We start from the raw sequence: 26,044 nt of genomic DNA on the forward strand, positions 1-26,044 counted from the left end.
ACAAGGAGACATTAATCTAACTACACACTCTGGAAGTGTAAAGGACAAGGAGACATTAATCTAACTACACACTCTGGAAGTGTAAAGGACAAGGAGACATTAATCTAACTACACACTCTGGAAGTGTAAAGGACAAGGAGACATTAATCTAACTACACACTCTGGAAGTGTAAAGGACAAGGAGACATTAATCTAACTACACACTCTGGAAGTGTAAAGGACAAGGAGACATTAATCTAACTACACACTCTGGAAGTGTAAAGGACAAGGAGACATTAACCTAACTACACACTCTGCAACTGTAAAGGACAAGGAGACATTAACCTAACTACACACTTTGGAAGTGTAAAGGACAAGGAGACATTAACCTAACTACACACTCTGCAACTGTAAAGGACAAGGAGACATTAACCTAACTACACACTCTGCAACTGCAGTCATTTTGTGTCCTCAATCTGATCCTCATCTCCCTCCTAAAGCATCAGCGCACCTCTTTCACTCCTCTACTTCACATCGGTCTCTCACACACATTTTGACATTTGTAGTGTTGCTTGTTTTGTTCTTTAGTTATTATTTGTGTGCCCTAATATGTTTGTTTCCACAGTCTGATCTGCTGGCCACTGATCAGCTCCACTGGAGCAGTTGGGGTTAAGGGCCTTGCTCAGGGGCACCTCAGTGGTGGTAATGAGGGAGGGGCAAGCGCTGCCTTTTCACTTTCCCCAGCCAGATTTAGCCTGTCGGTCCCGGGAATTGAACCGATGACCTTCCGGTCACAAGCTCGCTTCTCTGATCGTTGGGCCACCACTGCCCTGGTTAAGACTGTCATTTCTTTACCTTCTCTTCTTCATATGGTTCCTATGTTGTTTTCAGTGGTTGTATATATTGTGTTTTGCTGCTTCGGTTTACAACGGACTCACTTAATTTGAGTAAAAACACATTGTCTTTTCAGGTTGTTGCTGTCTGATACACACATATTGAACCTTTGCTGCCCTCATCCAAGGAGTTTCACTAATTTCCTCCTGATTTGAAACATTTCACAATTAAAAAAATATATATAATAAATGAAAAAAGTAGTAGTAGAAAAATAAAAGTAGAAATGTGTTGTATTTTTAAACTTACATGGCCAAAAAAGAGGAAAGGCAAAAGAAAAGTGAGGCCTCTCCACATCCAGGATTGAAATCCCTCTGCAGAAACACAGAAATAGTGTAAGAGACAGAGTGGCATAGAATACAACCTCAGCATAAAATGCCACAGTGTATGTGGAAATGCTTGGAAAACATCTTGTTGCTCAGTTTTCTATGTGCAATAATCAGAAATGTGGACATGATTCAGTGAGGTCTTTCCCAAGTTATTCCGAAATGATGGGCAACAACTTTCGCCGCCTCACCTTTCCCCTATTTTTCCCAGACATGGTGCTGCAGATGTCTGAGGAGTTCAAAGGAGTGAAATGACTACGACCAGAAATAGCACAGGACTTACCCACTGTGAGATCCAGCTGATTTCGCTCTCCCAAAGCTCGCAACCTGTATAAGCAACCGCTCTGGTAGTAATACTGGAGGAACTGCACAAAGCCTGGAACACAAATGGATGACAAAAATATAATGCATCACAGTCTGTCAAATGTAAGATCATTTTGAAATGTAACCCTGCACAAACCTGTTGTTTTCCTTTTACCTTGAATGATTACAATAAACAAAAGTAAACATGACATCAAAAGTGGAATTACTATTAAGTGGAGTTAATCATGATGTTATATTCTGTCATTTTATATGAGATTCCGAGAAGTGAATGTTCTTATTCTTCAATGTATCCAACCACCAGAGGGCGGTAATACTTTCCCTTCTATTCCAGTGAGAAACCAGTTCCACAGCATAATTGTTTTCCAGTCATATAAATACATCAGTTATTATCAAACAATGTGGCATCTACTATCTGACAGCCCCATCAAAAAAGGGCCTCTTTCTTTTCCCCCATGAAATGTGAATAGCAACCTCCCATAAGCGCTCAGTCTTTAGTTTTCAGTATTTAAACAGGTTCCCCCGAATTTTGGTAATCATATATCTATATTTCAAAAAACTTTTTTCCCCTCGCACATTATGTATAAATCTTCCAGATGAGTATCTCAATACATAGAATAGTTTTTGCTAGAATTTGAAATTCCACCCACAACCCAGAAACAAACATCCCCTTAATGCCATGTCATGATTCATACCAAATCACTAAGAGACTAATTTAATTGCGGGCCCTGAGGTGAACCGTGGCGTGTCCAACACATGAATGCATTTATCAGGCTGGGTGTGTCGCCGCCCTGGCTGGGGCTATTCACCAGTACAATGCCTTGAAATAGTCACATGAATACACCTTGTTTGATCAGATTCAAATGTCTCTCGCAACTGGAGAATTTTCATCCTTGCAGCGAATGCAACTTTTATGCTTTTTAGTTTCCTGCTGGTCTTACTGACCCACAAGGACATTTCAACATACAGTATATCTATAACAGGTGATCCAGCACTTGAGCCTCATGCTTTGACCTGTGTGAGGACGATTCAAAGTGTCCCCTGTTATCACAGCATGACAGAGTCTACAGGTCTGACATGGGAAATTAAGAGAACGTTTTGGACTCGCTCACTCGGAACCACCTGTGTTTTCTTTTGTTTTTTTTTGCCTGGCTGGAGTGGAATTTTGAATTCTAGCATAAATTATACATGTGTCAATGTACTCATGGAGAAGATCTAGAGATGAAACATGTTCCTCATGGCTGCTGAATAAAGACAGATTATTATTTGTTTGCTGGCTATTGAGCCTCAGCATCTCACTCCTCCAGTCCACCTTCTACGTTCTTAGTGCAAATTTCAGCCGAGTTTGCAAAACGGTGTGCGATTATAGACCTTGTGTCGTTACCTTCACCACCCAATTAGAGCCCACAGGCAAGCACAGAATTGAGCAGCTCCACACATTTGACACAGAACACAGGAACACAATTCTACCATTATAACAAGAATAAATCTGGACACAGGTACAGGTAGCGATTTGAACAGTTTACACCTATTCGCAGTGCGCAGTCTGGAGTTTGAGATGCTACTTTCCATTTAGCAAACTAGAGAAGAAATACCATTGCCGGTTTAATTGGCTGTTGCAGAATTTATAGACTTAACCTTAATCTTTTTTCCAGATTCCAAATTTTCCAGAATTATTTCCATGGTACGTGGTAAATTCAAATGGACTGTGCTCACTTTGCATGCCATTTTAACCAGTTGGGAAAACAACAGAATAGCACATATAATGGATTCAGCTGTACTCGTGTAGTTTTGTGTGCGTGTTTTTTTATAGACTTGAGTAAAACAAGACGTTATTTCTATATGGACTTAAATCTGCAGTGGAGGTGTGTTTATATTAGGGTTGTCAAAAGTATCGATAGTATCGGGAAAAAAATACTAAAAATTTTAAACGGATACAATACTCATTTGCAACAGGTATCGATAGTATCGATAAGTATCAATACTAAAAAAAATTAACTGATACAATACTCATTTGCAACAGTATCAATATGAGCAGTGCTTTCTCTTAACACATTGACTGCCAGCCGTTTTTTTTTTGCTGTAGGTAGCTTCTGCCAGGCCGTTTTTTGAGGATTCTGGCTCATTTTAAAAGAGCCGAGGATTCTTTTCTGCTTGGAGTTTGTGAACACAAAGTTCAGAAAAGTACTAATAGAATGTGTGCTTTCTCTGTCTAAAAGAGTTAGTTTGTAGAGTTAGTAGTTATGTAGATATTAGCCGTTGAGTACAGCATGGTTTCAGCTGTCTGAGAGTGAAAGCTGAGATAATCGCAGTTTTGTGAAATTCAATCAAACAGGCAGAACAGTCACTTTAACCATTTATTTTTGGCATCAGTGAGAGATCAGACATCCAAACAATATAGTTCCGAACGCCCTCTCCTTCAACTCCTCCCTACGTGGGCGTGTCTAGTGGCTTTCAGCCTGCGTTTGTCACAAGCGAGTGCTCTGCTGCTGCTGCAGCGAGTTCGAGCAGCCTCCCTCCCTGGCAGCGAGTTCGAGCAGCCTCCCTCCCTGGCAGCGAGTGTGGATAGGTCTCACTCGTCTCTTGGGTTTGAGAGCCCCGATGAAGCCCCGTGCGACTCTAGGCTTATGCAAATTTGCAATCCCCCGTGTGCTGCTGCTGGCGTGGCCCGAGAGCGGCGAGTCTGGTGATTGATGACTGTAAAATCGGCAAGCCATTTCCTTGAGAATGGAGGAAGCAGCCGCGGGAGGCGGCTGCTTTTGGTTGACTTTCTCTCTGTCGGGAGGGCATCGTCGCCACCTAGCTGGTCGGTAAAATAGATTATACACATTCAATACTTCCAATATCTCCATAGGAGACGCGGGGGGCATTGATCCACGTAGCACCGTCAAAAAAAAAAATCGATTTTTTAATAGAAGTATATATACGTCAGTGGCAGTCAACGTGTTAATGAAAAATCAAACATACTACTGATTTCTCCCTCCCTGTCATTGGTGGGTTGCTTCAACAAGCTCAAAGTGTTCTGATAGGCTGATCACTAGAGCAGGTGTAATCTGCTGTGTTCTGATAGGCTGATGACTAGAGCAGGTGTAATCTGCTGTGTTCTGATAGGCTGATGACGAGAACGGGTGTAATCTGCTGTGTAAGGTCAAAGTTTTTAATGAGTTTTATCAGGCCTAGATTATGGAGAAGCGTGCGTCTGTCCGTCCATCTGTCTTTGTTTATTTTGTATGCCTCTTGATGTCTTGTCGCATCCCCCCGCGTGGTATCGAAAATGGTATCGAGTATCGATATTTTCCTAGGTGTCGGTATCGAAGCAGAAATTCTAGTATCGTGACATCCCTAGTTTATATAGCAGTCAAAGCCTCGTTAATCAATTGAAACTTCTTACTCTGATAGATGGAGAAAGCGAGGAACGGGGTCCTGAACATCTGATACATCGCCCCCTCTGGCCTACGAGGAAAAAAAGGGGATTGAAACAATTCACATTGATAGCCTTAACAGGTGCTTACTTTACTCATTTGACACAAAGTTTAAATGTAATTTCTGAAACAATAATGTGACATCAATGGGATTAAAGGCAAAAAACCAACAAGAAAAAATAAATACTTACCAGGTGAGCATAACACCTGAAAGAAAGGTGGACACATAATGGTGCAACACCCACCACCCTTTAATCCTGAAACAGGGCATATAGAGTAGAGAAAAATAAGAAAATAAGACAATTGCATACAACAGATTAGAGTCAATTAAACTAATTCAGGGTTTTTAAGATGATCCAACATCTTAAAAACCCCTAAAGTGGGAAAAAAGTGTGTATTGAGGCCAACTGTAAAATCAAAGTGCTTCTGAATTAGGCTGGCTTTACACGGTGAAACTTTGACGCAGCTAGTAGCAGGTTGCCAATTGCCTGAAACATAATTGTCATGCAACTTGACATTTACACAAAGCAATTCAAAATACCAAGTCTCATGCAACACGATAAGTTTGTTTCACTAAAACAAGCGAGCTAGATTAGTTTCATCTGTCATATTGTTTTTCCTTTACTCTATCTTGCTACAGTAGATACTGTATCAAGTGGGGTATGTCATTGTAACTTGCATCTTTGTATCTTATTTTGTATCATTTCCTAGCTGATAATATCAATTTGGACGTGTTGTATCAGGTTTTCTTCTGCCACTGGCTGGCTACTTTTCTTTCATTGTGGCTGTCCCGGAGGATAGGAAGAGAGAGCCACAGTCAGTGTTTTGATTGGCTGTTGCATGAAACTAGTTTCACAATGTTGAGAGTTTTGCAACTGTTGCAGCTGAGTTTCAGACACGTTTTCAAGTGCGTTGCAGAGGACTTTAGACCCATTCTCTGGTCTAAACTGGTGGGTCGGGACCCAAAAGTGGGTCGTGGGGCCGTTTTGAGTGGGTCGAGGATGTGTGCATGGGAAAAAAAGTTATTCTACTCCTTGGGTTGGCGGCGTCCACGCCCAACACTGCTGTCTTTCAGAGGCTGTAACAGGCTCATTTTTAAAGCCAGATATGGTCTCCTCTGAAACTAGAAGACCTAAGGCATCCGTTGGTACCAAACATGTCATGTTACTATAGCTGCGAGCATCACCAGTTTCAACTTGTTTAAAAAGCATGTAGGCCTAAAAAAAAAAAAAGATGACATTTGGGTCACGACTTAATGACTAAGAAAAATGTGGGTCCTAAGGCTAGACCAGTTGAGAAGCACTGCTTTAGACCATGCAAATCATTTGCAACTTAAGTTTCACCTCAGTTTCAACCAACTGAAGTTGTGTGACAGTTTCACAGTGTAAAGCCAGCCTAAAGGTCCTTACACATCAAGAGCGATGCGAATATACGGCACGAAATTGCGATGCAAGTTTTGACCCACCTGTCAATCACAGCCGCAGATGTGTACACGTCGGAAGCGAATTTCTGAAAAATCGACCGTGGTTCGAAAAAATAAACACCGCAATAACGCTCAGCGAAACTTCGCCGTTGGTATGCACGGTCGCATTGACTGATATAGGTTCGGAAAATATTATTGACGTGCGAATTAATCGCACGCTCCCGATGTGCAAGGACCTTTACTCTAACTATTTATTATAGACTACACACCTAGAGCCATTGCTCATGAGAACGCTTTCCCTTATGGTCAGTGTGCAGTAGTACCAAACCAGCAAAAAGTTGAAGATTTCATCGGTGACACTGAAATAACAGAAAATATATACATGTAAATACATATATATTACTGAGCCACTCTTTAGATTTTGCGATGTGACTACAAAAAAGATGCTTATTAACGGAATGGGAATTAACTCACCGATAATTGAGGAAGAAGAGAAGGGTTATGGCCCCAAACATCAGAATTATTGTCATATAAAGCTTGAACTTCTCATACTCATCTTTGTAGGCAAATCTATACAAATAAGTGGAAGACACATGGGAGATGATGAGGAGCTGACAACATGCAAACACAACTCTAGTGGAAAAATCTGTTCAAGAAGACTCACGGAGGATCACATACTTTGCCTGGTTGCTGAGAAGGGTTACATTTACGTTGCCCAGGACCAAATTTAGGTACAAGCTGAAAAGGAGAAGGTAAAGCAAACAATATTCACGGTCATAATAATACCAAGTAAATTATGAGTAAAAAAATCCACATCCAAAAGTACTGACCCGTTCTTCTTTGGCAAATACGCTTCCATATCAAAGAAGACATTTTCTCTATCTTTGCTTTGTATCTGAATGTCCTTCAGTAGTTTTAAGTCTTTCTCGTCACATGTTTGTACACACCTGTGAACAATGGGAAAGGTAACATGAGGACAGGTAACGTGAACGTTCAGAACCTTCTGCATAAGCCAAGACATTCCTTCCTCCTGCATTCCTCTCAGAGTGAAAGAACAATTCAGTAATTGCATAGAGATAGCCATATTATTGTTTGTTTATTGAAAGGATCAGAGCTCAACAGGTTTCCACAAGAAATCCACCCACTGTCTATATTATTATTTCTATTTTAATTTGACTAGTCTTATTGCATAACCAGCTACCCACTTTCCACAGGCTGTCCAAAACGGACGCCCGATCATCAAAATACATGTTATTATCTCTAAATGGTGGACAGTACTGTGACTAATCAGCATGGTCAGGACATGAAAGGACATGCCTGGATGGGTTAAATGCAGAGGACACTTTTCACCGGCCACCGTCAGCATGAGTGTGTTGTGGCCGCATGCATGTGTTGTGGTGTTCGTGTGACAATAAAAGACGGGCTTGTCCGTTACGAGAGAGTGACTCAGAAATATATGAAATATCTTAAAAATGACAAAATACAATGACGGGTGACTATAAGGACCAGCTCATTGGCTTACTATGTTACACTACCTTACTCAAGTTCACTAACCCCCGGTGTAAACAAAGGGTGTTTGTTTGTGTCAAAGATGTCTGAAGTGTCCCACAGTCCAGCAGTACCATGGGCCTCTTGATCTGACAGAGCAGGACAACAGGAGACTTACCTCTTCAGGCTGTGCTGTAGGTCTTTCAGGCATTTCCTCTGTTTACTGATGGAACTGCTGCATGTTGACTGAAGATTGGTGAGCTCCTCAAGTTTTTGTTTATACACTTTGTGAGTTTCCTGTTTGGCAAACAAATACAGCAAATTAGGCTAGACATGTTTGCAATCCTGTGAATAAAAATAATTTTGGGGAAAAAACAAAAACAATTTTGACATCATGCTATTTTGTCAATAAATAAATCATGAGATAGGATGTAGGATAAATAGCCTGTGACGCCTGTGTCCTGATTGACAATGTTTACACAGTCAAACTATTTCAGACATCATTTTCATACTAGTCTCACTAAAACAGATCTTTACCACATTCTTCTTATTCTGAAAATTATATTCTTCACACATTACATTGATACTCCAGTTTACATGCACTTGCATCAACTTTGAGCAGTATATGTCACTTTGGCTGTCAGAACTGATTTTCAAGATTGTGTGCTGGTCAGGATTGATAATCCTGTGGCACGACTACGAGAGGGTCAAGGAGGGGGGTTAGGGGTAGAACATTTGAATGTTTTTCAATCAAAAATATGCAATTTCACATAATTTTGGACCATATCTGTGTCCAAACATTTGGAAAAATATTAAAATGTTAATAACAACATAATCAGATAATATGAAGGACACCCAAACAGCGCAAACACAAACGTTTCTAAAGTAGTCCACTGGAGGAGGCCAACATTGATTTTAGATTGAATTGGTTTAGGTGCGGTGCCCAAAATCGCCCGGGTGCTGCGGCTGCCAGCCTTATAATGGTAGGAAAACCCTGTGTGAGTTCATCTCACCACTGCTCGGTTTTCAACAGTTTAAGGGAAACGTTTGACAGTTTACGAATTGAAGTGTCATTCCAATGGTCTCGACAGTTTAACCAATACTCTGAACAGGAACAACTGTTTTACAAGCCACAAACCAGAGTTATGACTCGAGCTTGCAATGTCACAGGCTCTATAACGTTAGAGAGGATTTGTGAAAAGCAAAATGTTTGCGTTTTAGCTCAATCTAAATTAGCTCTGGCCTAGATCAGTATTGTAGCAACCTCCTCTCTCAAGGAATTATCTGGGTGGCCTCAGTCACCTTCACCATATTATTTCTCAATTCATTCTCCAGGGAGCAGCTCTACATTCTATATTGTAACTATATTTATAGTTTTCTGCTACTATCTTTCGGGGAGAGGTGCTCACGCCATAGCATGATTTCTTTTTAAATCTCGTCTTAAAGTGAAGGTATATTATCTTCTTTAAAAGACTATTTCCAATGTTTTCTGAAGTTAGCTAGCTAACATTAGCTACTAGCTTACTAGACCCTGCTGGTCACACAAAGGACTGTTAGCTAAGCTTGACATCCAACACAACAACGCTAACGTGAAGTTACTTCACCGCCTTTAAACAAGCAACTTTGTAACACCAGTCGCATAACCAGGGATCTGTAGAAGCTACGTTAGCCACCTGCCGACTAGCAGCCCAGCCAACCTGCTGCTAACCGCTAACGTTAGCTTACGTTGACAGTCTGACAGAGACACAGTCAACACCAGTAATAATTATTCACTGACACACAATGCACTCTTCAAACAGGTCTTTAAGTTCAATGCGTTGTTCGTGGCCCCGCGGGGCGGATATGAATGACAGATAACTATAAAGAATAAGAACCCGCTCGCGACATAACACGACATGTTATGGGGAATCTGGATTGGATGATCCAGAAAGCTAGCTAGCTAACGCTACGTTCACTAAAGTTAGCCGTCGCGCGCATTTGCTAATGCCAGCTTGTTGTTATTAGCTTATATCAGTCACCTGTAATTGTTGATATTCTTGGTCAATTTCTTCCCATTCAGTTTGAAACCTCGGCAGCGACATTGTGGCACAGCAGACTCTCTCTCTCCCCTCACAGGCTGTCTGTCCAGTCAGTGCCGTGGCTGCAGTTCCCCCAGTTCAGACAACGCCAGCAGCTCTTTTCCTTTTTTTTAAACCAGGCTGCGTATCGAAAGATAAGTGACGCTGTTGTGACGTGTACAGTAGACATCAATAGAACCATGGTTGCCACACACACACACACACACACACACACACACACACACACACACACACACACACACACACACACACACACACACACACACACACACACACACACACACACACACACACACACACACACACACACACACACACACACACACACACACACACTAACCACACACACACACACACTAACCACACACACACACACACACACACACACACACACACACACACACACACACACACACACACACACACACACACACACACACACACATTCAGTCTTAAACTAGTTCACTGTCGTAACTGAATAAACAAATAAATAAATAAATAAATAAATAAATAAATAAATAAATAAATAAATAAATAAATGGCATAGGGAGACTGTGTTTGGTTAGGTTTAGTCATGAGGAGTGATGATTGGGTTGGGTTTCGTCATGACGAGGGATGATTGGTTACGGTTAAGATAAAATATCAGGGTAGGCCAATCAGAGGCCGAGGAGTGCGGGACTTGGCGCAAATCGGGTGCGTGAGAAAAAGGACGCGACACTGCTCTTCCATGGCGATGGCACCAGTCCAAACATACACCACCCACCAACCTCAAAACATCAAGTTGCTAGGTTACTGGAACCCCAGCTCTGTCGGTAGGAGAGTAAAAAGGCTATAGCTATCCGACTAGCAGGCTTCAGTCAGTCGGTTGTTTTGTCTTTTTGTTGTTGTAAATGGCTTAGGAAAACAGTTGCTTTGCTTGAACACATCATAGGCCTACAGCACAATTACTTTGGCTTCAGCAAACACCAATGACTTCATCCTAATAACGGGTGAGTGTATTCATGTGTGTACATTAACTTATTTCTTAATCCTAAAGTTTGTGCAGGCCTCCTGTCCAATCAAATTAACTGTATACAAGTTCAATTAGGCAACAGTGTATGCTCCAGAGTCAGACAGTAAATTGGACATAATATAGAATTGTATTGCTTTTTTTTGCTTTTTTCTTTTACTTTCCAATGTCCATTCCACTTGCCATAATACACAACACAGGTAGGTTGGAGTGATCTGACACAGACCTAATAATAAACGGATGTTGGACAGTGATATGCAGTTTAGTTGGTGATTTATTGTAGAGATGAGATTAACAGACCAGTTTATTTCCAATAAGTATCCGAATGCTGCTTGTGGTCTGTCTAGTCCAGTGGTTCTCACATTCTTTCACATGAAGGACTCCTATAACTGACAAAGATTAGACCACGGACCCCCATTTGATAGGATCTTGTCCCACGGTCCCCCCATATGATAATAAGTTTGATGCTTTTAGATGTTTTATTACAGAAAGTGTATAAAAACCATGAGAAAAATAGTCATTGTGTTACTTATGATTATGAATGGAATTATAGCAAACATAAATCACCCCCCTTTTGGCTGGGGACCCCCCGGAACCCCCTCAAGGACCGCTGGGGGTCCCCGGACCCCCATTTGAGAACCACTGGTCTAGTCAGTGCGTGGTCTGGTGAGAACTGTATGAGCTCCCCCTACCTGTGCCTAACCATTTCCTGTTACCTGTGCCTGTGCGAACATGTCTTACTTATGTTTATAGGTTCTTCATCAAGTCTGTCCCAAGTCATGCCATATTTAAGAAAAACTCAAAAGAGTGAACCGCTGTCCAAAATATGGGACAGAAAAGCACAGAAATGTGGATTGCGACACACAGTGTTCTCCGCCAATGGGGATGAATACACAGGGGAGTGGCTGGACAACAAGAAGCATGGTAAGAGTAAGATACAGTGTAGCAACGTGTGCTCATTAATCATGACAGAAGATATGTTTAGTCATTGATCATTGATTGTAACACCCCCCCCCCCCCCCCTCCCAGGAAAAGGAACTCAGGTTTGGACGAAGGATGGTGCATTTTACGATGGAGACTGGAAATGTGGACAATGTGATGGATATGGTACCTACAGCATACTACTCCCAGAGACCCACGAGTACACAAGACAATACTTTGGTGCATGGAAAAATGGCAAGAAGCATGTATGTATCGGCACACTGCCTGCTCTCCACACTACTGTACCCAGGCCCGTAGCTACCATTGAGGACACCGAGGTCATGACCTCGGTATTTTACACACACACACAAAAAAAAGGGTTTTTTTTTTTAGAAAAATAGCCCCGGTCCCCAGATCTATTCATCTGTCATTGATGTTTTAATGCGACAGTTGATCGGAAATGCAACAACTTGCTTCCTCTCTGTGTGCTATAGAAGGAAGAGAGATAACTCACAACATTCAGATTTTGCATTGAGGCTAGATTGGGGCTAGACTTTGGGGGACAGTTCTATTGAAGTGAATGGGTAAGTAACTCCCCTGTAAGTGATGTTTGTGTAGATGGGCCATTGTATTTAATTGAGCAGTATTCTGCCATGTGACCTGTATGCAGAATATAAATTATATTATATGGAGAGACATTTATTTTTGGTATCATTTTAAAGCAACAGCACAGTAAAGAGGATATTAATCTAACATGATGTCTGTAGTTCTTTATAGATCTAGCCTCTTCATTTTGCTCTCAAAGCGCACCAGATTGAAGCATTTTACTTTAAAATGGACAACATTGGCCCCCCACGCCACGCTAAAATGACCTCGGTATTTCCCAAACCCTGGCTACAGGCCTGACTGTACCACAGTATTTTCACACTATCTGATACATTATGCTTTCTTCTCCACCTCTTTAGGGGGTTGGAACATACTTCTACAGTAAGTCAGCTGTTTACGAGGGGGAGTGGAGTGGAGACCATCGGAGTGGCTGGGGACGAATGTACTACGATAACGGAGACGTATATGAGGGAGAGTGGATGGAAGATGAGAACCACGGACATGGCGTCGTTCGATTTGGTGAGGGAGTTTGGCTTCACATTATTGTCTGAATAGAAGGTTTTAGTGAGGCTGGTCCTGACTCTCTGACGTGTATTGAAGCAAATGAAAACTGGTATGAAGGCAGCTGGAAGGATGGAAAGAAGAATGGCCATGGAACGTTCCACTATTTGGACAAAGGCCAGCTTTACGAAGGCCTTTGGGTGAACGGAGTGGCCAAATGTGGAACTCTCTCTGATTTCGGAAGGGATGAAGCACCAACACCAACCAAGTATCCAATTCCTAAGGTACAACATTTTGGCTGAAAGTAGTATTACAGACACACGTTTAATTGTATTATTATTAATCTTTTTCCACACCTGTTCTTCAAGGTACACCTGTTGGATATGAAATCGGTTTTGATGAAAACCCAATCAGCTTACCATGATCAGTGTTAAAGAGCAAGAGGATCAACAGCAAAAGTCCCACACTCTTGATGTACAATAGAGCGCCAATGTGGAACGTCACTTCCTGCTTCAGCACTGTACCAGAGATGTTCATTCGCCATTTATTTTCCCATAAATATTTTTGTAAAATGTTTATTAAAAAAATAGTTTTCCTTGTTCAAACCAAACGGTACAGATATATTTAGAAACATGAGAGATCGCATAACATTTCACAGGAAGTGACGTTCACTTTGCCTCTCAATTGTGTGGAAGGTGTTAGTAATACGGAGCTGCACCACTGTCCCCACTCAGAAACAAAAATAAACTGCTGACTAATATTGAGAATGTTTTTTTGTTGGTGCCAAAATACTAAAGCGTAAATTCCTCCTTCCAGCATACATAGAAAACATAAGTTGTAAAATAATTTAAAAAAAGTACGGTCACCTCTTAGCTATTTGATCTATTGCCAGTGATGCTGGTGCAGTTGACATATAAACATAAAAGCCTTGTTGCTGCATTTTTCCATTACATACTGTAAGAGGGAAGTTCTAAAACAACCACATCCTATGCCCACCTCCACCATCCGTTGTGCATCACTACTATCCCCACCATGTCAGGTCTGGACTCCTCTCATACTGATGGGTATGATAATGTGATAATATAAATGATATGCCATCAATTATATTATTGTAAGGCTAAGAGTAATATTTACAAGAACTCCCTCCAAAATGTATGTACAGTATGTAATTAGTACTTAATCTCTGTTAAATTGCACAAAATGCAATTAACTGAATTTGAACACTGTCCTCTACACTAGCATGATTGAAAGTACTCGAGGAGTGGCACTTTTAGAGCGCATTATTCAACTAGTAAAACGTTAATTCTGGATGAGACAAGTGGACTGCTCAATCTTTAGAAAATCAAGCACAGAGGAACAAGGGCACAGAATTGCATTTTGTATTAACATCAACGACACAGATCACAACCTGTGACAGTATATACATAATGTACTGGAACTCAATAAAAAAAGCTAACATGCGTTTTCTGCCATCAGATTGTACTTGACCACATTAACCTGATTCCATTTACACCTGGTGTTAACATGCGTTTTCTGCCATCAGATTGCAATCTGATGGCAGAAATGGGTGTCCTCTCAATCCGCATAAAGTTGCTGTATCCAGATTGAGAGGACACATTGCATTTACACTTGTGTTCAATGTGTACACAATGCATCCCTGACCACCTCCGGAGGTGGTTTGGCCGATCAGATTGCAATCCTTCTTCGATGCGTTTTGGGGGCGTTTACACCTGTACTTTCAAGTGATAAAACACAATCTGATAGCAATCTGATGGCAGAAAACACATGTTTTGCCGGGTGTAAATGGCCTCAAAGATAAAGTTACCTTCAGCAGAAATATCCAGTACACATGATTCACATATTGAGGGCTTTGGAGCCAAAGGGTCCTATAATTGTTATTTTTGGCAAATATGAATATTATCAATTCAAAGGTCTCAGTGATCCTTTCAGTGCCAAAAGGACACAACTGAAATCATGACCCATATGTTTTAATTAAGCAAAAACTGAAAGTTGTAACTGCAAAACATAGGGTTTTGTTTGCTGCTAAAAGTGCGTAACTGCACTTACGCCCTTTTGACACCAAGCAACACCTCACTTTTGACACTGAACAAGCATTGTGGGTAGAGGATTCTAACGACACAGCAACATTCGCAACGACACAACCTAATTAGGTCGAATCAAAATGCATGCTGTCGTAATACTGTCATTTTTAGTACCCTATTATTCACATCCCAATTAATATTCTATTCTAATTTGTAATGCTCAATCTCAAACTATAACACACTTATTTATGCCCTTTGGCTCCAATCCCCCTCCTGAGGGGGATTGAGGGCGGCTTTAGCTCAGGAGGTAGAGCGGGTCAGCCAATGACGCAAGGGTTGGCGGTTCGATCCCCGCTCCCTCCCAGCTGTTAATCGTTGTGTCCCTGGGCAAGACACTTAACCCTCCTTGCCTGGTATGATTGGTATGATTGGTATGAATGTAAGACATGAATGGTATGATTGGTATGAATGTAGACATGAATGATGATGGTGGTTCGGAGGGACCGTTGAGCGCCAATGTGTGGCTGCCACGCTTCTGAACCACCGGTACGAATGGTGTGAACGAATAATGATTCTGTGTAAGCGCTTTGAGCCTTGGAAAGGCGCTATATAAATCCAATCATTATTATTATTATTATTATTATAACAGTACAGTATTTTTTTAAACTCAGAAAGCCATTTGGTAAAAAAAAAAGTATTTTAGCACCACAGCTTGTGCTAAAAATGTCAGTTTTGTTTTGGCAGGTGTTCAGTAAAAAAATATATAAATAAATAGGGGGGCAAACAGCAGGCATTACACAATAAACCATCATCTCAAATGCAAAAACGGCAAGCATGAAAACATGTACACAATGAATTTTTGAAAAAAATACATAATCCTGGCTTGGCGTAAAGCCAAAGGGTCAGAGTTCATCCATCATACTCATCTATGGGAAATGCGAGCTAGGAGATTGCATGATGATGTTGGATTCCCCTCTGTGGTCCAGCTCATCCTATACTCTGGTGAGATTGGAGAGCTCCTGCAGCTCCTGAAACTGTCTGTCAGTCTTGTGGCTGACCAGGGAACGGTAGAAATGCACAGCAAAGAGTAGGAAGACTACACAAAAAGGGACCATGATAGAGGTGGACGTAATGGCAGCGGCCACACCAGAAGAGATGGTGTTATTGGTGGCCTTAATAGGTAAAAATTTCACCCAGCAGAGTAAAACCACCTCGGCCAGGAAGAGAAAGGTACCGATAACAGTAGAAAAGGCCCATGCCAGTTCGATGTGCCCGTGCATTCGCTCGTGCGGAGACTCCTTCACAGATTCGGGCGTGTGGACGTGGCTGGCAGCCTCTATATTGGGCAGAATGCAGGTACTGACCATCAGAGCGAAGAGGTGGACAGCCACAAGCACAGTGGTGCAGACACTGAAGGCGATGAGCAGTTCAGGTGGATAATGGTACTTGTCGTCCAGCCCTTCCACCATAGCCACCTGGAAAACAGGACACACAGTATGCTACACATAGCCTATACATGTACTGTACTGATCATCACTGGACCATTGGTCATGATGTGACACATCCGCTCTAATAGGAAAAGATACAGTTCTGAATACATTACCAGAGCAAATCCAGAAAGTAGAGCTGATATCTGACTAGAAGACTTGAGTTTAGCTCGACTCAAGTAGAGTTTCCTCCAGGAGAGTGCTTCCAGTGAATGCTCGTTCAGACTCATGGCGCTTGTGTGTTCAAAAGACTGGGGGACTGGAGTGTCGTAGTTAGCTTAGCGGTATTCTGTTACGGAACAGGACAAACATGTCTTCACACAGCAAAAGTGGAAGTGGCTATGTTCACACCCACAGTTGCAGAAGAACACTTTCGAAACTGAACAAGCATTGCGGGTGGAGGATGTAGGTCAACTCAAAATGCTTTTGCATCCCATATCATAAACTTCTAGATCAATAGGCCTATAGATTAAAAATGTCATTTTATACTGATCGAGATGAGCTATGATAATAATACTGCTGGTAGCTGAAGTTATCCATCAGTGATAAGGTGTTTTTACAGGTCTTTGAATGTGTCCCAGAAGACATCAATAAGTGATGTGGGACACAAAAATCTATTATATTCGCAAAATATATATTTAGTTTAGAATGAAAAGTAGTTTATTCCTATATTGGTTTATTAATAAGTTGTATAAAGTTTTTAACATAAAACATGTATCAATTTGATCCAAAAAGGTTCGTAGTGTCTATAATTTACTTAGATCGTTAGGTTTTCTTCTATATCAGACACAGGTTTTTGTTCCTACCTGACATGTTTTGACGGCAAAACTTCCGTCTTCATCAGAGGTGTCACTAGATGGTGTGTGACGTGTCTTATCTGACAGGACGATCACGCCTCTGTAAACAACATCAGCTGTTTAAGACACGTAACACCATCTAGTGACACCTCTGATGAAGACGGAAGTTTTGCCGTCGAAACATGTCAGGTAGAAACAAAAACCTGTGTCTGATATAGAAGAAAACCTAACGATCTATGTATCAATTTGTTCAGTGTAGCCTACAATTCTAAATGCCTTGGTGAAAGTTGCTGCTGAGCATTACTTCAAGATAAAGATATATATTCTGATCATGTTTCATATTTCAGTGTTTATTAAAGTGTAATTGCTAGATGTGTATTAAAATTGTTTTACAAATGTTGACTTACATAGGCCCATATTCTGCATGGCTGTATTGGGACATTCGTGCCAAAAAAGGTGTATTTCCCACTTTGCCAATAAAAAATAAAGAAAAAGGTTAATAACAAACTGTAGCAGTATTGTTTTTATAGTACTGCTGAATCTGATAAAAAAAAAAGTTAAAATGTGCTTAGGATGTGGTAACGGCAACTGATCAAAGTTTGCTCAAAATTAGTTTTGGCTCTCCTGTAGTACTATAATAACGCACTTTGGTTCCAAGCCCTCGATATGTAATAGCAGTGCCATGTCTTCAAATAACATGTCCGAAGTATTTTCAAACTCAGAATGCCATTTGGTAAAAAGTATTTATTTTTTTAACACCACAGCCTGTGCTAAAAATGTCAGCAAATATACCCTAGTACAGTTTTGGCAGGAGTTCAGTCAAATAAAATAGCAAACCACAGGCGTTACAATAAACCATAATGTCAAATGCAAACGGCAAGCATTAAAACATGTACACAACAAATAGAGAAGAAAGTAAAATACGTGTGGCTCACAAAACACAGTAAAGCAAATAAACAGATGGGAGTACTTCCTTTTAGACTAGGCAAAACACAGGATTCAGTGTTATTTGTTAAGATGTCTCTGCCATAACGTATGAGGTAAACCAAGCAATGAGCCACAGTTAAGACCTTGTTTTCCTACCGATTTCAAGTTACATGCATTATGGCAGATGCGTGTGTGTTCACAGTTGATTAAAAAAGAATGAAAATAAAAATCTAAAAATACAGGCATTTTTGGGTGTTATCTTCGTTCCTGTGATGAAAATTAGAAACCAACAGCTACCGCAGAAATGAGTCCGGAAGATCTGGATGCTAGCACTTCCGGCTTGTATGTGTAAAACGTGAATGGGGATTTTTGCATGGGGATTTCGGTGAAATGCATGATATAAGGTCTGAAAAATCGCATAAAAACGCATTTATGCTTCAAGTCATAAAAGTGGTCCTCATTTGTGACGATTATTTTACCGAACACAAACTTAGCTGTTTGTCATAAACTTGTGTGAACCACAGATCTTATCTCATGCATTTAACTGAAATTGACATACACAAATCCCATTGCCTTTTACACCTAGAAACCAGGAAGTGCAGGGACTTTGGGGTAAGCCTACAAAAATACATCATTCCTGCGGTACTCAATACCATCCTGGCTTGGCGTAAAACCCAAAGGGTCAGAGTTCATCCATCACGACATGTAGGCTACTCATCTATGGGAAATGTGAGCTAGGAGATTGCATGATGTTGGATTCCCCTCTGTGGTCCAGCTCATTCTGTAGCCTGGTGAGATTGGAGAGCTCCTCCAGCTCCTGAAACTGTCTGTCAGTCTTGTGGCTGACCAGGGAACGGTAGAAATGCACAGCGAAGACTATGAAGACTAAACCAAAGGGGACCATGATAGAGGTGGATGTGATGGCAGCGGCCACACCAGAAGACATGCTGGTGCTATTGCTGGGCCTGGGCTTGATAGGTAAAAATTTCACCCAGCAGAGTAAAACCACCTCGGCCAGGAAGAGCAAGGTACCGATAACAGTAGAAAAGGCCCATGCCAGTTCGATGTGCCGGTGCATTCGCTCGTGCGGGGACTCCTTCACAGAGTTGAGGTTGTGGACGTTGCTGACAGCCTCTATATTGGGCAGAATGCAGGTACTGACCATCAGAGCAAAGAGGTGGACAGCCACAAGCACAGTGGTGCAGGCACTGAAGGCGATCAGCAGTCCAGGTGGATACGGGTAACTGTTGTCCAGCTGCACTTCCACCATAGCCACCTATAAACACACAACATGCTAACTGTTACACTATTGTCGGGGCAGCAGTGCATGATAATCACTGGTCATGTGACAGATCCGATCTAACAACATGAGATGATGCAGTGCTGAACACATTACCATAGCAAATCCAGAAAGTAGAGCTGATGTCCGACTGGAAGCCTTGAGTTTAGCTCGACTCAAGTAGAGCTTCCTCCACGATAGTGCTTGCAGGGAATGCTCGTTCAGACTCATTGCGCTGGTGTTCGAAAGGACTGGGGCGAGCGAGCACTAGTAGCAGTGTCGCAGTTAGCTTCTTCTACCGCGGAACACGACGAGCAAGCGTTCGCAATCACATGTCAAACATTTACACTTGAATAGGCTACTTAACCTCGCAGCAACTGCAGCAGGTCAGACGCACTGACACAAGCCCGAGAAGTTATTTTTCACCGCCCGGCTGTTGACTGCTGCTGACCGCTCCCCCCCGCACCGCTTATTACCCACAAGCCTGCGCGCTTCGCACGGGAACATCCGCTGCTGTCGATTGCGTGACGCCTCGATTGCACACACCCTGCAACGTGGGTTGTGGGAGGCTGCTAGTACTAGCCTCAGAAGTCGACTGACTACTAAATCGTTTCTCTCAATCAGAGTCTCACTATAGTCTCACACAAGGACCCGGTATTTCCACTGCAGGTTGCATTAACAAAGGCCCTACTTTTTCTTTAAAAAAAATTGTTCCGTGGTGCAAAATTGCACATGGTGCGCAGTGATGATCATGTCACCATCACTGGTGGTGACATCACTGATGACATCACAATTGCTCGAGTGACATCACTGGTGACATCACAACTCGAGTGACAGCTTTGTTTACAGTAACATATCCCCTCGACATAATAGGGCGGGTTCTGACTGACCCACTCCACAATCAACATCCACAATCCTATGACATCATCAATGATCTCATAGACATTGTGAATCATCACTGATGTCATAGACATTGTGATATCAGTGATGCCATAGATATTGTGACATCAGTGATCGAAAACAATCAGCATCCACAATCCTGTCATTATGATGTCATCAGTGATGTCATAAATCCTTCCCTGGTTATAAATAAATTCTCAATTATTTGCTCACAGTCCAGCCAATCAAGCCTGAACCTGTGTTAAGGCAATATTTTTCACACATGTAGCAATCACAATAAAACAGTAGATGCATGAAAAAGTAGGACCTGCAGTGAAAATACGGGGTCCTTGTGTGAGACTATGATTGAGTGAAACAAGTCGAATTCTGAGTATGTGGTTGTGGGAGGTTAAAGAGGCAATTGGTAGGCTACCACTTGATATTAACCTCCACAGCCTCATGCAGTGATGGTCACACATTTATTTGAATATAAATGGATAATCGGACCATTAGGCTACTCCAGTCCACTTGATCCAGGTCACGAGCAGCTCTCAGAACTGCAATTACAATGCGAATGAATGGGACGATTTTTTTTATTTTTATAATGCACCCATCTATCAGTTTTCTTTTTTTAACCTGCACCACACGCTCTTTGACGTATGTAGACTGATCGGTAGGCTAATGCATTAATTATCACGAATCTTCGTTATGGCTACAACGTGATTAATTTACCTTTACTCCATCAGTTGTAATTGAGTAAACGTTGTGACATGACATGCGATGACGTTGTCCAACAATGTTTTGGTTCTCTCTCGGTAGCGATGACGTAATACAACAAAAACATGGTTCCCTTGTTTTGAACCAGAAAGCTTGTCAAGTATTTCTCTTAATTAAATAACGTTACGATGTTGATCCGAAAGTGAGTGACTGGAAACATCCGTAGCAGACGATGGCTGGGACCGCGGAAACGTGTGCTGAATCTGGACGCAGGCTGGTGTGTAGCTGCATGTAGCATCTAACGTTATCTGCTGTTGTTACCTAGCTTGTGAAGCGAGAGTGGCAGCTAGCTAATTACTTAGCCAAGCTAATGCCTTGTGCAACTATACAATGTGTCAGGTTAGCATTGCTCTTGAATGCAGTGGTCATGTGGGGAAAAACACATCACATTTTAGACTTTGCAACTTATGATATATTTTGTAGCCTACTTGTTCAGCGGAAGAATTGGTAGATAAATCAACATTTCGATAATCACAGGGCAATGATCATATACAACAATTTGTAATAATTACGCTATAATGCACCTCACGTAACCAGCCAAATCATTGTTTGGCTACGTTATTACGCATCTAAACGAACAGAACCTATATGGACCAGAGTCAAAGTTGGGTTCTTTATTTAATCATATGCGTCAGCGATAGCATTTTTACACCAGTCACACAGGCAGAAAGAGGCCAGGAATCTTTGCTTTCCACGCGTGTTTCAATGTTTTTGTTGTCATGTCTTGTTCACATTTCCTTGTTTTCCACGTTTAGCGCTCCATCTGCCGGAGAATGTACGACGAAAACGAGGATCTGTCCGACGTTGAAGAGATTGTTAACATTAGAGGCTTCAGTGTGGAGGAAAAACTTGCCAGTAATGGTTATAATGCAAACTTTGTCCACATGATGGAGGGTAAAGGTAATAATACTCAATACATTTCCATCTTGAGTCAGATCATAACCACAAGAAATACATGCTTCTGACTGAAACACACGCACTGCCTTACAGAGTTCACCTATGAATATGTCCAGAGAGAGGCTCTCAGGGTCCCACTCATTTTCAAACAGAAAGATGGCCTTGGGATCAGGTAAGACTCAGAGACAATGAATTAATGAATTGATTAATTTATTAATTCATGCATTAATTAATTAATTTAACAGTTGTTGATGGCAATGTTTAGGTTAGGCTAGTTTACTTCACTTTATAGATCCATGTTTGGAGTGTATCATCCATCTCTCTCCCTTCAATATAGAATGCCTGATCCAGAATTTACTGTCAGTGAAATTAAAGGCTTAGTTGGTAAGTACTTGGCAGACACATGCACACACATAGGCACACAGTTATCTCTCTATCTCTATCTATCTATCTATCTATCTATCTATCTATCTATCTATCTATCTATCTATCTATCTATCTATCTATCTATCTATCTATCTATCTATCTATTTACGTATTTATTTATTTTACATGTATATTATATCACCTATAAATATGGAAAGCCTGCAACTTAGAAAGTACCATTATCAGCTCATCCCCAAATGCATCTGATCACTTGTGTCAAGTGAACTATGAAGGAAGTGATGTCTAAACAAGAATGGAATGTTGTTACCCCATCTAGTGGTGAATGTAGTGAATAACATGCATATTATAAATATTGCAATCTGCAATTGTTTGTGATGTTAATTTTTGTAGTCTTTATTGTGTGTGTGTGTGTGTGTGTGTGTGTGTGTGTGTGTGTGTGTGTGTGTGTGTGTGTGTGTGTGTGTGTGGGTGTGTGTGGGTGTGTGTGTGTGTGTGTGTGTGTGTGTGTGTGTGTGTATGTATGTATGTATGTATGTACGGTATGTATGTATGTATGTACATACCGGTATACATGTATATGTCCAATACATACTAGATTATTTTATGCTGCTAATTTATGTTTACTGCGTAAACATCGGCGCGGCCTGTGGTCCTTCAGGCTAGAGTGAGGTGCTCGGCGCAGGTGCATGACGTGCAGCGCACAGGCCTCCTTGAGGCATCCTCCCTGCCCATGGTACGGCATGGTAGGATTGCCTTTTTCCGCGGGAGGTTCTGGTGAGACGAAGGAGGTGCCCGGCCTGGAATCACCCCACAGGGCCTTAGACCTCCATGCACCGAAGGTCTCTCAATACTGCGGTGTAGCACTAAACTCTATTGCAGCGGATTGGGCATGATCAACCCTTCCGCGGGCAGCGTTGCAGACAGAGTAGGAAGGCTGATCCGTGAGCGGCTGCTTCTGGGACGCGGGTCGGGGTCGTAATTGGCCTCGGCTGGGTCTACTGGGCGAGGGTGTATGATGTTGACAGACCCGAAACACCCCACGACCCCAGTTAACATCACTGATGACGCGTCCCAGCGCATGCAGTAGTATGTATATTTGAACCGAACAAACAGATTATATTCTAAAGAAAGTAGAAGTGCTAATATGTTGACTTCAATTTGTGTTGTGTGTTTTTTTCTTGCAGGCAGTCGTCGATCTGTGGACGTTATGGATGTGTGCACTCAGAAAGGCTCTGAGATGACCATGGCTCAGTTTGTCCGCTATTACGAGACTCCAGAGGAAGAGCGGGACAAACTCTTCAACGTCATCAGCTTAGAGTTCAGCCACACTAAGCTGGAGAACCTCATCAAACGGCCCACTGTGGTAACGCAACACTACGCCCTCTCTGTATGATGTTATTGTAGGCTTATGTTGAGGTCGTAAATCTGCCGCCACATACAAAGTGCACATGACTTAACAGCGCTGTGTTGCATAGCTGAAGGTGCCGTTTTTGAACGTTCTCACAGGTGGATCTGGTCGACTGGGTGGACAACATGTGGCCGACCGCTCTGAAACGCAGCCAGACAGAAGCCACCAATGTCATCTCAGAGATGAAGTATCCTAAAGTGCAGAGGTCTGACTCTTTTGGAAGATGTTACGTTTTTCCATTCCGTTCCCTGAATAAGAATGTTCTCTTAGAGCTTCGTGTTAGACTATGGGAGTAAAAAATAATACTAATGAAAAATGAAAACCGGGTTCTGAGAATTTCTGCGTCATTGCCAGTAAAGATAATGTCTCCTCCTCCCCTTCTGAGTGGCTCATCCATCCAGAGCGCTGCATTCTGCTGCTGTCTGCCACTTCCTATAAGGGCTCTTGATGGTTGCTAGGCAGCAGGCTGGTTTCATAACAGCTCTATTCTGACTGCATGGACCCCTCTTGTCCGATCAGCTGGCAGAATTCAGACATACCTTTATACCTGGTAGCTGAGAAGTCAGAACCAATTGTATTCAAACTCCATCCCATTCTGAGACAATTATACATGCATCTTGACCTTTTGATTTTTGATTATGATTTTTATCGTTTGCATTTCTAATTCAATTTCGATTAAAAACTTCTGCTCATCTATCTCGGCATATTTTGTTTTGATGTATCTAACTGCCATGTCTTTTTTTATGAATGTATTTCATTTATTTTTCTGTAGGTACTGTTTGATGAGTGTGAAGGGCTGCTACACAGACTTCCACATCGATTTTGGGGGAACTTCGGTTTGGTATCACCTCTTCAAGGGACAGAAAGTAAATTCATTATCTTATCTCATAACATATTTGATATTTTGTGTTGCAACCATCATTCATGAGTATTTATTTTTATTCAATTAATGGAATATGGAAATGTAATACTTGTCATCTTTAGTAAGGACTTTGCTTCCTTCCCTCAAGTGTTGTCAATATCAGGTTTCTGTACACTGAGGGTATTTGTGTCTGCTGATGCTTCGAGCCATTGCTAAGGCAGCATCGGCAGATCTCTTGGGTTTCTTACTCCACCAAGGAGTTTATATCTTCTCCCTTGTTAGTCTGTCATTGGGATATTTCAAAAACGTATGGATTAATTTCCATGACATTTGGTGGAGAGATAGGCCTTGCTTGGGTCAAGGATTTTTTTTAATGCCATAACGATCAAACTCACAGAGGTAGAGACTTGATTCCAAATCCTAGGCGTGTGGTCGCGGGGGTCACCAAATCAATTTAACTAAAACATTTAGCGATAGGAATAATCCTTTGGGTGTAATGGCAAGTTGGAGAATTGTGCTATTCTGTATACTTGTGCACAGTAGGGCGATCATATTATACAGACCTACCTACCGCAGTCAGTCCAGAAATAGACAGAAAGATAACAGGAGGAACATTAAGTGATAGATTGGATGAACTCATCCAATGGCCGGGCAGTATTTCCAACAACCTTGAGTGTTATTAACAGTTTAGAGTGGATATAAAAAAAGAAAAAAAAGAGTGTGGATATAGACGGATAAGACTAGATGACCTCCAAACGAGAATCCCCACCTCTCTCTCCAGGTGTTCTGGCTGGTACCTCCAACCCCCCATAACCTGGCTCTGTATGAGGACTGGGTTCTGTCAGGCAAGCAGAGCGATATCTTCCTGGGAGACCGAGCGGACGGATGCCAGAGAGTGGAGCTGAAGCAGGGATACACCTTCTTCATCCCCTCTGGTGAGTCCACGTCATTAGTTCAACTGGATGAACGGATTGATGCTGTAGTAATGTAGCGGTAATGCTAACCTTGACCTTGTTCGGCTATCTGAGTGATTTTGTCTGCATGTACATGACTACACTGAAAACAAGGCTAGGCAAGCCTAGTTAAGCCGGACCAGGACTGCTGCCCACTCAGTGTCGTGCAAGTTCACAATAAGAACTAGCTCAAATTTCAGTTCACAGTTCACACAGCTTAAAATGAACTACCGTAGTTCACGTTCATAGTTCACAATTCTGAATTTTGAACTAAGTTCACAATCCCAAAGAATGAACATTTCACTTTCATTCCTTCATTTTTTTTATGAGCTGCGGCTCCGATCTATTCTTTTTCAATAGAATCATAGAATTACCAATATTGCA

The 26,044-nt window shown here is 41.7% G+C and overlaps 5 protein-coding genes across 5 annotated transcripts in view; 2 read left to right on the plus strand and 3 right to left on the minus strand.

Moving 5' to 3' along the window:
• tmem120b (transmembrane protein 120B) overlaps positions 1-9,999 on the minus strand; it is a 14,371-nt gene extending 4,372 nt beyond the window's left edge. Inside the window, exons 1-10 of the mRNA XM_083657874.1 lie at positions 9,869-9,999; positions 8,029-8,147; positions 7,193-7,309; positions 7,041-7,100; positions 6,837-6,932; positions 6,632-6,721; positions 5,131-5,196; positions 4,909-4,970; positions 1,480-1,572; positions 1,120-1,184 (exon numbers count right to left, since the gene is read on the minus strand). Coding sequence (XP_083514000.1) covers positions 1,120-1,184; positions 1,480-1,572; positions 4,909-4,970; positions 5,131-5,196; positions 6,632-6,721; positions 6,837-6,932; positions 7,041-7,100; positions 7,193-7,309; positions 8,029-8,147; positions 9,869-9,931 — 831 coding nt within the window. The 5' untranslated portion in view covers positions 9,932-9,999. The remainder of the gene's footprint in view (positions 1-1,119; positions 1,185-1,479; positions 1,573-4,908; positions 4,971-5,130; positions 5,197-6,631; positions 6,722-6,836; positions 6,933-7,040; positions 7,101-7,192; positions 7,310-8,028; positions 8,148-9,868) is intronic.
• A 1,717-nt stretch (positions 10,000-11,716) lies between these two features.
• Positions 11,717-13,399, plus strand: morn3 (MORN repeat containing 3; the record flags this gene model as incomplete). Its single annotated transcript, XM_083657418.1, has 5 exons — positions 11,717-11,861; positions 11,967-12,124; positions 12,824-12,983; positions 13,065-13,249; positions 13,334-13,399. The coding sequence occupies 5 exons, from the start codon at positions 11,717-11,719 to the stop codon at positions 13,397-13,399; spliced, it is 714 nt and encodes a 237-aa protein (XP_083513544.1).
• A 1,003-nt stretch (positions 13,400-14,402) lies between these two features.
• LOC310795558 (calcium release-activated calcium channel protein 1-like) lies at positions 14,403-16,772 on the minus strand. Its single transcript, XM_083657630.1, has 2 exons — positions 16,611-16,772; positions 14,403-16,482 (listed from the first exon to the last, which is right to left on the minus strand). Exons 1-2 carry the CDS (start codon positions 16,722-16,724, stop codon positions 16,000-16,002), a joined length of 597 nt encoding a protein of 198 aa, XP_083513756.1. The 5' UTR covers positions 16,725-16,772; the 3' UTR covers positions 14,403-15,999.
• Positions 16,773-18,015: 1,243 nt separating this feature from the next.
• orai1b (ORAI calcium release-activated calcium modulator 1b) lies at positions 18,016-19,962 on the minus strand. Its single transcript, XM_083657629.1, has 2 exons — positions 19,615-19,962; positions 18,016-19,494 (listed from the first exon to the last, which is right to left on the minus strand). Exons 1-2 carry the CDS (start codon positions 19,726-19,728, stop codon positions 18,937-18,939), a joined length of 672 nt encoding a protein of 223 aa, XP_083513755.1. The 5' UTR covers positions 19,729-19,962; the 3' UTR covers positions 18,016-18,936.
• A 1,330-nt stretch (positions 19,963-21,292) lies between these two features.
• Positions 21,293-26,044, plus strand: part of kdm2bb (lysine (K)-specific demethylase 2Bb) — a 36,647-nt gene continuing 31,895 nt past the window's right edge. The window contains exons 1-8 of the mRNA XM_083657252.1: positions 21,293-21,370; positions 21,909-22,053; positions 22,144-22,222; positions 22,388-22,438; positions 23,626-23,800; positions 23,944-24,050; positions 24,618-24,711; positions 25,489-25,642. Of these exons, the coding sequence (XP_083513378.1) occupies positions 21,326-21,370; positions 21,909-22,053; positions 22,144-22,222; positions 22,388-22,438; positions 23,626-23,800; positions 23,944-24,050; positions 24,618-24,711; positions 25,489-25,642 (850 nt within the window). The 5' untranslated portion in view covers positions 21,293-21,325. The remainder of the gene's footprint in view (positions 21,371-21,908; positions 22,054-22,143; positions 22,223-22,387; positions 22,439-23,625; positions 23,801-23,943; positions 24,051-24,617; positions 24,712-25,488; positions 25,643-26,044) is intronic.

The sequence above is a fragment of the Poromitra crassiceps genome (genome assembly GCF_964638095.1).
Source record: "Poromitra crassiceps genome assembly, chromosome: 21".
Classification (NCBI taxonomy): domain Eukaryota; kingdom Metazoa; phylum Chordata; class Actinopteri; order Beryciformes; family Melamphaidae; genus Poromitra; species Poromitra crassiceps.

Coding starts and splice junctions, on each gene's coding strand:
- orai1b (XM_083657629.1), bottom strand. CDS start 19,728: ATGAGTCTGAACGAGCATTCCCTGCAAGCACTATCGTGGAGGAAGCTC. Junction 19,495..19,614: donor TACTTTCTGGATTTGCTATG/GTAATGTGTTCA, acceptor GTGTGTTTATAG/GTGGCTATGGTGGAAGTGCA.
- LOC310795558 (XM_083657630.1), bottom strand. CDS start 16,724: ATGAGTCTGAACGAGCATTCACTGGAAGCACTCTCCTGGAGGAAACTC. Junction 16,483..16,610: donor TACTTTCTGGATTTGCTCTG/GTAATGTATTCA, acceptor CCTGTTTTCCAG/GTGGCTATGGTGGAAGGGCT.